This window comes from Aplidium turbinatum, chromosome 3, assembly GCF_918807975.1.
Source record: "Aplidium turbinatum chromosome 3, kaAplTurb1.1, whole genome shotgun sequence".
NCBI classification, from domain to species: Eukaryota; Metazoa; Chordata; class Ascidiacea; order Aplousobranchia; family Polyclinidae; genus Aplidium; species Aplidium turbinatum.
The window spans coordinates 46,426,967-46,436,896 of NC_137474.1; the positions used below are offsets into that span (position 1 = coordinate 46,426,967).

The 9,930-nt window shown below is 35.2% G+C and overlaps 1 protein-coding gene across 1 annotated transcript; it reads left to right on the forward strand.

Moving 5' to 3' along the window:
• The first annotated feature begins 5,863 nt into the window (after positions 1–5,863).
• LOC145767125 (uncharacterized) lies at positions 5,864–9,594 on the forward strand. Its single transcript, XM_082578887.1, has 5 exons — positions 5,864–5,916; positions 6,415–6,569; positions 7,280–7,365; positions 8,393–8,527; positions 8,937–9,594. The coding sequence occupies exons 1-4, from the start codon at positions 5,875–5,877 to the stop codon at positions 8,494–8,496; spliced, it is 387 nt and encodes a 128-aa protein (XP_082435013.1). The 5' UTR covers positions 5,864–5,874; the 3' UTR covers positions 8,497–8,527; positions 8,937–9,594.
• The last annotated feature ends 336 nt before the right edge of the window (positions 9,595–9,930 follow it).

A 9,930-nucleotide genomic window follows, 5' to 3' on the forward strand; every position in this document is an offset into this window, starting at 1 on the left:
ATAAAAATGTGAATGTTATGGATATGGCCGTTTGGGAGTTGACCATCACAATAATATGAAGCATACCTTGCTATAGAAGCAATAAATCAAGCTTCATTGTTATTGTTACTATCAAACATGACGTTTGTAAATATACAGTTTGAATAGTTCTACTAAAAAGTTTGCAGCTAACAATTTCCAGGAAAGATAAAAAGTAAACCAGAAAAAATCTTAGTTTGTGAAAGTGAAATTATTAACCCGTTTCTTGCCACTAGCGTTTTGATTAAAGTAACAATAAGTTTATTAATTGTAGCTGCATTAAAAGCCTCAATACCACTACACTTAAACGTTTCTCATATATCCCACTATAGTCACCAAATTGCTTCTATGATTCACGGTCATGCTGAGCTAGGCTCAGCGACTATACCATAAAATTTTCATACGCCTTTGAATGTTAATTACTGCACTTACAGGTTTCTCATATTTCCCACCATTGTCACCAAGCTGCCTTGTTGATTCGCGGTCATGCTGAGCTAGGCACAGCGACTATACCATAAAATTTTCATAAGCCTTTGAATGGTCATTAGGGTGGCTCGTTTTTGAATTTTAATTACAGCTGAACGTTTATTATTCTTGATTTGTATTGACAGCTGGAGATGATAAGTCTAGCAGACAGTCTCGATAATAATGAAGCGATTGTTTCCTTAACAAAGGCAATGCACAAGATCAAGAATCTGCATTTGAACAACAATCTTTTGATTATCCTGATCTCACGAATGATTTTGGATCAGATTCAATCTTTTCCTCCATCGGTAAATATTTTATTTGCTTTATATCTTCAAAAAACATCGGTGTAACATTTCTGTATTTTTATATTTTTTAAAAATAATTTGTTGAAGGTATTAGGTTAAATTGTTGGATTTGCCGAGTTGAGTTTCCATAATAGCGTGCGGCCTAACGTAAATCATATCACACTTCACAATTTTGAACAATAATTCTTGAAAAATTTAAACGAGTTGATCATTCCATTTTTAGATTCGTGGTTTGGTTGAATTACAACTTTATCTTCATTACCACGCATATGATGTCATCACCATAACGCATATGATGTCATCACTACTACACATATGATGTCATCACCATCATTAGTTGGCATGGTTATAAAAGCTATTTACTATCTTATAAGCGGTGGGATGGCGCAGCGGATAAGGTGCTCGCTTTCCAATCATGTAATCCTGGTTCGAATCCCGGCTTAAGCTGGTTGTTGAAAAACACCGCTCACCTCTACCCAAGATGTAATAAATTGGGTGGGTGTAGTTGCTGAAGGAAAGGCGGCCGAGAGAAAGGAATTGGCCACCCTACTCTCGTTAGTGCCGATGGGTTAGTATAATGAGAACCTTATATTCTCATCTCCCGATGCTTGGATGAAGTATGAAACTTACCTTACTGTCTTATAATATCGACTGAAAGAGCGCATCTCTTTCATTGGGAGATACGCTGCTTTGCTTTCCAAATCCGTTTCATTATATTTGATGGAAGACAAACATACGAAAGAACATGAACGTGTTCGCCTCGGTTTTAGTTTTTATAGAAGCGGCAATAATAACGATGGAAGACCAGTTTGTTGTCTGCATTGTTGCGTACAAGGAGTAGTGAAACCGCGTAGCCTATTGTTAGTCACTGACTACCAGCTTCCATCACACAACACGTTTTCGGAATAAAACTTGTAATTAATTGAATATCTCTCAGCCATGTTCAAATGAACTTATTGTTGTATTTTTATTTTACTTTTTAAACAAGTATCTTGTTTCCACTTCAACAATCCAGGATGAACAAACCATCTGGGACACAATCACATCAACCCAACCGGTGTATGCGTCTGGGAACAACAGGAAGCTGACTGACAAAATCATCATTGAAGTGCTGTTTCTTGTGAGTTTAGTTTTAGTTTCATAAAATTGCAAATATCTCCTTGAATGTAAAAGTACCATCCTTGGTAGTTATGCACGAATCGAAAAAAAGGTTTAAAGCTGTTGAGACGTGGTTTCTCAGAAGAATGTTTATTAACCCTTTGAAGGTTGGGGGAGGGGCTGTTAAATAAACTTTTTTGTATCAATAGTTGTATCTCTAAAACCACTGAGGCTGCGACTACAAGGTTTCTTGACTTTTCCTAACTTTTATTCACCTCTATTGAGCTGAAATTTTGAGCGAATGAAGGTAATAAATTGAGAGATAGAAGGCATTTCTCTGCACATCCTCTGAAACATTTCATATTCTATTGTTCAAAATTTTCCCCCCAGCGGCATGAAAGTAATTAATTTGGCCCATGTCTCGTTAATGCTAACTGTTTCACAGCGTGAAGGGAATTGGCTCTATGTAAAATTATGTAAAAAAATTTTAATCACAACATTGCAATGCATGTTCTTCATTACTCTACCAAAAAATAATGTGAAAACTCAAGCTACAGTTACAGTTATAAGTCATCTCAACATTTCAACGTATATGAGCAGTTTTAAAATTCACATAGTTTTAATTTTCGGATATACTCAGCGTGAATAATTTTACAAAGTGAATCCTAAATTTTGAAACCGTGCCTTAAAAATTAACAGAGATATCACTCCTAAAGCATAGGAAAAATCGACAGCCCCCCCCCCAAACTGAGCAAGACTCCGGGAGCCCAACCTTCCAAGGGTTAAGCAATTGAGAAATATGGCCTCTCAAAAGCTTTATCTCAGGCGGTGCATATTATATACATTATGTTTGCAAGTGGTAAAGTACTTAGGAACCAAACTAGCATACTGCACTCACATATCTGTAATTGCTTATATAATAATCTGCTCTGTAGTCCCGCTACATGGCTATGCTGAAGCTGTACACAATTTAAAGATATTTTACATCTTATACAGATTCTTAAAGAAATTTTGCAGAGTTCAGATGATGAACTACACCAGAATTATCCTGTATCGGAATTAATTAAAGTTTTGACTCTCTTGGCTAACAATGACAAACACAACACAATTATTATGAAGAATAACATTCTTAGCATTTTATTGAATATGATGAACAGTGAGTTGATGTTCTATGTTGTTTTGTAAACGTTAGACTCTTTAAATTACCCCCTTGATTTTCAGCTTCCTTGATAAAGTCAGTCGTGATGACTGACGAAAGGTCAAAAATAAAAAGCTAGTTATCATTTCAACATCTTGTGATAGTCTACAGTTACCGCAAGAACGCAAGATATTAATTATAATGCCTGGTGAACAGTCCCATTATGTATGCTTCAAATTAGGATACCTGTATTAGAATTACTTTGAGCTTTCCCGGTTAAACTAAAACTCTTAGTAACTTTTGACACTTACCAAATTGAGTCATGTAAAATTTTCAATAAAACTCAAACTAAAGGTAAATATTTTGCTCAAATCAAGTTCGTTTGGCGTTTTAAGAAGTTTGTTTACATAAAAATGGCCAAAACAAAAATTGGATACAAAGGTTGGCACATCTGGCTCCTTTTTGTATACCAGTTTGTTGTTCTTGCATACTTTAGACGAGATTGACAAAGAATGCAGAACAACAAACTGCATCAATAATGTTAAAACTAAATATAAAGGTTTAAAGATTGAAAGTCGTATGTACGAGCTGAACAACTTTAGCTTCTCTACACATAACGAGAGCAAGACTTCCCGGTCTAATTGTTATAATCTCTTGGCTTAAGCTTATAACTGTCTATCAGTGAATCGTAACAAGATGATAAAGATTGATGAAATGATATTGCTTGCTTCAAAAATCAACTTTCATCAACCCACTTTGTATTTCAAGGTAATGCAGAACACCAACTTGTCGCAGTGAAGGCTCTGTTGCCACTTGCCCTTATTGATGACAACGCAAAAAAGATTGTGACATTTGAAAATGAAGAAATTATGGAATTACTTGAGAGCTTTTGTGAATCAGATTGCAAGTAAGTTTTATAACGTTTATCTGAGCAAGAGCTCTAGGGAAGAAAATGTTGCAATTTTCCGACCCTACATTCATGTTAATTAAATAACAACCGTTAAAAGGTATTTTCAATAAATATCAGTTGACCGTTTTGTTCTGAGGATTTTTTAATAACTTACTGCAAACATTAAACTCCTGTCTCCCCTTAAAATATAACCCCAAGCAAAATTTATTATTCTCAAACTTTATCTCGTTGTGTTCGGAATCTTCATTAAAGCTTTTTGTCCTCTCGCTTGTTTCACGGAGTGATGACTTTCTAACGTGAGGAATGTTGTTTTAATTTGTTTATAAGAAAGCTCGGTTTAATTTTCTCTAAACAAACATTCTGTTTTTTTAATTCTCCTAAACTTCTGGTATAAACTTGTTCATGTAATCATGCAAAGCCAAGTTCATGACCAAAGTCTCTTGCACAAAACATTCTATCTGGAAAATATAGTTTGTAAGTGCACGAAGAACATAATAACAACTGAAAGATTTCATCTTGTAAGGACGTAAAGCTTGCTGTGGTTCGTGATTGAAACCTTCCAGAAATAACAACACATTTCCTTTAGTGACTATTATAAACTTTGGTATCTAGCCAAACATCCGCCATGACATACGAGCGAGTAGAAGCTTAACGATCAGTAACTTCAATATTGTTTAATGTTCACAGAGCTTTGCAAGCGGCTGCTAACAGAGTGATTGTCGTCATCAATCCAACTGAGCAGAAACCTCAGGTGAATATAGCTTTAAAAACCTTCTTTAACAACACAACAAAACATTTAGCACTGTTGTTAGCATCATCATCTTTATAATACTCATCATGTTCCTTCTCTTGTTGAGAATTGTAAGCAATGATAAGAGTTTTTGCTAACATATAAACAAACTTTGAAATGTTTGAAACGAAACTAACCTAATAAAGGCTCATTAGTTTCAATGAAGACAAGCTTCATCATCAGATTCCTTCCTTTCGTCGAGTGTTGGAGGCAATGAAGCGCCAGCTTTCCCTGTTGTGAGATTTTTCTATTGCAGTTTTGTTATCAAGTTCTGTCCAGTTTTTAATATCATTAGTCCAAATTCTTGGTGGACTGACTCTTTTTCGTTATCCATTCATTTTTCCTTTTAATAGTTGTCTTTGGATAGAATTGTTGCGAACCATATGGTCAAAATATTTCAATTTTCTTGTTTTAATTGTTTGCAGAATTTCCATGTTGTTTTGCATTCTAAACAGTACATCTTTGTTGGTAATCGTATCCTTCCATGAAATTTTATGCACTCTTCTATAAATCCATATTTTAAATGCCCTCAAGTCGTTTAACCATTTGTGATAACAATGTCCATGTTTCTGCATTGTAAAGTAACCTAGTCCATATATATCATTTCATGAGTCGTTTTCGAGTGTTAATGTTAATTTTGTGTGTTGTTTGTGTCTTGTTCATTCTTAAGAAGTTACGTCTTGCAATTTCGATTTGTCATTATTCTTATTAGATATTGTGTATCCCAGATAAGTGAAGCTTTTGACCTGTTCGACCAGCATTCCTTCAAAAGTAATATTTAAACGTGGATCATTTTCTTTTCTTGTAACAATGATGGTTTTCGTCATTTTTGTGTTTACTATCATGTTATATTCCTTTTCTATATTGTTTACTTTTCCTATAACTTTTTGAAAAACTTCTGCTGATTCAGCCAACAAAACAATGTGACCATTCTTGAACTTACACACACGTCTTCAGCAAGGAATGTTGCAAAAAAGAATTTTCAAAATGCTACCTGATAATTGTGCGGAGCAGGTTATATGTTTGCAACGCATTCAGTTTGTTTGAAGAAAATGTAAAACGCTTATTAAAAATCAATTTAACTGTTTATTTTTCTATTTATCACTTTTATTTTTTTACTTTCTAGTCAAGCAAAGATGGCCACATCATGATTAGCTACCAATGGGATAGCCAAGATGTCATGCTGAAGGTAAGCGTTTGTAAAGTGATTCTTTTGTGGCATTATGGACTAAATTTTGAAATATTAGTCCTCGTGCAAATTCTAATTACGTTATTGCTTGACTTACTGTAGTTAGGTTTAAATAAAGTGGTTTTAAAAAGATCTTGCATAATTATTTTAACGTGTTTTTTTGTTGCATACTTTTTCTCGAATGCTTTGAGAGAAAGAAAGAGAGAGAGAGGTAGAGAGATAGGGAGAGGGAGAAAGAGAGGGAAAAGTCACTTTATCATTCAATAAGCATTGAGTAATTTCTTTTCACAAAAGCACAGACTTTGCAGAAAAAAATTAATTTTATGCTTTTGATTTATTTCAACTTTACTAACCTTACTCGATCTAATGTATTTCTTGTCATTCATTTTGCACAGAACAACAAAATTGTTTTTCATAATACTTGTTAAATTCAAAGTTTACAAAAATAAATCACAAGATTATTAAATTCAAGGTTTGACTTAGGCATTTGTTTGTCAGGTCAAAGATAAACTAAAAGAAAGAAACCTTGAGGTTTGGATGGATGTTGACAAAATGGAAGGAAGCATCTTAGATCGTATGGCTGAAGCTGTCGAGGATGCGTCTGTTGTGCTGATGGGTGTATCACAGAAGTACCGAGACAGTCACAACTGTCGGTGAGTGGCTTTACGGTGTGAGCAAAGATATTTTTTGTTTTGTAAATGTTGTTACTTTCTTTGTTAGCCACACGTTTTGATCGAGCTGGAATAGTCCTCCTGAAGACCTATTTCTAGTCCCCCATCAGTTCTGTCAGTGTGTTTCGGTGTTGTAAGGATTGCCAACAATCTCTCTACATATATTTATTGTTTGTTACGTCACTATGTCTAGATTCAGTAAAATTTAAGTAATATGCTTGGAAGACGAATGCGGTCGTTGTCGCCATGGCAATGGTAACCACATTACTGCTATAAGGCACCTCAACTGTGTTCTCACATTGAAAGATACACAAGCCTTGATGATTCGATAGGTAAAAGTTAGATTTAACTTGACGTTGATGATGTAACCTGCCAATCTGTGCCGCACTTAATGCAAAGGAAAGTTGAGCCTTCGATTTGTAGGAGGCTGAGTGGAAACGTCCGACGCGGGAGCAGAGATTGTTGAGAAGTAACTTCGGATGTCTTTGCGAAGACATTTCGATAAGGCGACGATTAGCGTCACTATCGCCCGGTCGAGGGCACCTTTTGCAGTATGACCTGACATATTCATCCGTCCATAGTCCTTTGTTCTTTTTTAGCTTAATTAGCATAGGGTCTCCTTGCTCAAAAAAAGTACTTGCATTGCACCGAACCTATTAACTTTCAATTACGACATATTCACTTTCATTTAGTCTGGAAGGAAAGTATACAGACAAACTGAAGAAACCTATCATCCCTATCATGCTTCAAGACAACTATAAGGGAGATGGGTGGCTTGGTAAGCATACTGACGTTACGAAATGACGCTTAGACCGATGTGTTGCTACATACTACATCAGAAGCTCGTTTCATATTCACAACTAAATAAACATTTTCATTGCCAGTGTTGAATTAAATAATCCAAATTTTTAAAGCATTTTTGTAGAAATGACATTATCTATAATAGATTGAATGAACAGTTTTTCGTAAAATATTGCAAAACTAAAGCTACTAGTTCACCACTCTCAATGCTAGAAAACTGTGCATTTTATTCTTATTCAAAATGCAGAAAAGTAGTTTGCAGAACAAGTTATAAGCATTTTGAAACATCTCACTTCTTTTTGGTTTAAACCTTTCTTGAGCAGAAAATTTCGGTTCGATGGAAACCAATGTCAGGAATAAAACTTTGGTGAATTTTGGAATTTTTTGTTCCTCCTGAATGATGAATACAGTGTATTAGTGTTTAGTTATGTAAGCCACCGAATGAAAGATCGACGTTGGGCCAAGTCTCGTCGAGTGCAGTTGAGTTGCGCATATTATCGAAAAATCTCCACTCAGCATCATCTAGAGAATGAATTGTTGCAAGTAACGACCACACGATGTGCCTGTGACTCAAACCCGAGGTGATGACGCGTATGGTGAAGGATTACCAGGATGACAATTCCTTTTGAAGCATACGAAGAAACTGGCAAAAACATGTTTCACAAAAATGCTTTCTTATTTCTAGTATGAATATTGCATTTGCCAATTATAGTTTGTTTTATCATTTTTATCCACATGTAACTTTATTTCATTTAGCGTTCATTCCTGCCTGTGACAACCCAGTGAAGTGTTAACTGATGTGGACATCCAATTACTTAATCACTTCGTCACTTTTCTTCTGTACTGTAACTTTGCATACAGCCACGCACAACTTTTAATGTAATGTGTTTTAAGTTTGCCGTTATATATTATAGAATCTAGTTTACTTTATCACTTTAATGTGCCTACATTTTAAGAACCAAAGAGAGCAAAAAGAAATATATACGTACCCTATTAAATTACAGGACTTCTGGTAGGAGACAAGCTCTATTACGATTTAAGTGACGATGAAAAGTTTGACCAAAACTTTCCTGACCTTCTCAATGTTTTGTTGGAAAAGAAATATTAAGTTACTGTTCAAACCGCTCATGTTGGATAAAGTGAGTTATATACAAATTACAACCTAGCTGACGAATTTTCTCTAACATCGCGAAACCTAACAGAGCTTGAGAGATATCAGCGTATACTTTATTGCTCATTGGACTGGGTTTGGTTAAGACTGGCTTTTACTAAATGCAATAAACATGCCCCTATTGGTTGATAAGGAAGGAAAGCTACATCAGATTAACGTATTATTGGCAAACCAAAACGTATAGAATATACTAGCACTCATGTAAAATGAAAAATGAGGTGAAACCTTGTAAAGTTTATGTATAATTGTACAATTGTGTGGGTGGTAATTAATCACCACAAATCCTACTAATTCCAAACACAATGTTATTGGTGCTGCTACCAAATGATTTGAGAAAGTTAATCTTATCACAACTCATCAATAAATCATGTTTCCAGAAAATCGCCACCTTGACCGCATGACTTAGATATTTCGTCCACGTCCTGAAGGTTGACGGTTCGAATCCGATGGAAATCACATCGATGTTTGTTGGCAATGATTCAACGACATTTTAAAAAGAAGAACAACTCTATCAAAGACTAATTAGCTTTCACTGCTTCCATTATGTTGCATAGTACGCTATTCTGCTGTATATATTTGTATTATTTCTACACAATTGCACTGTTTCGTACCAGGACGATGTGGGCGCAAACGCGGTTTTAACTTTAAAACATTTAAAACTAATTGACACTTAAGTGGAGGACGCTTCTGTAGAAAGAATGAGCATCCCTGATGATTCGGGATGATGTCCATGCCGTTGCCGGCGAATGAATAATGATGACAACTTAAAACCGTTCATTCATCTGTCGTTCGTTGCTCGTCATATAAATTCATGACGTCCACTAGTATGAAAGTTTAAGTGTCGGGTATAATCACTGCAGATTCCTTGTGTATTATTGAGCAGCATTTGTGGTGGATACCATGTGTTGTAGAGTTACGCTATTGTTTTTAGATTCTATTGTTAGTACGCAATTGCACTGTATATTGCCATTATTACATAAGTAGAAACAAGTAGTGACCTGGTGTAAGTGATAAGTAGGCTATATGGTACAAGTGACAGTCAACACTTGGGTACACTACAACAATATAAAATGCCAAGTTAAACAACCCACTTGTAATGTGAAAGCAAAGTTGAGTAGCAAGAATAAAACTGTTAAACAGACACTTTATTATTTATACTAGAACAGGAAACACGATTCAATTTGATTTTTGAGTTGAATTTATTCGAGTTGTTCCATCGGTGAGTTTGCTCTCATATTGTCATGCTTGGATTAGCCTTTTACTTCTTGTAGCTGATGAATCCCATGTACTGATGAATCTCACGTAGCTTCCTCTTGGTGCGTTACAAATCTGAAACAAACGTTTCCAGATATTAGCCTATATTATATTAAT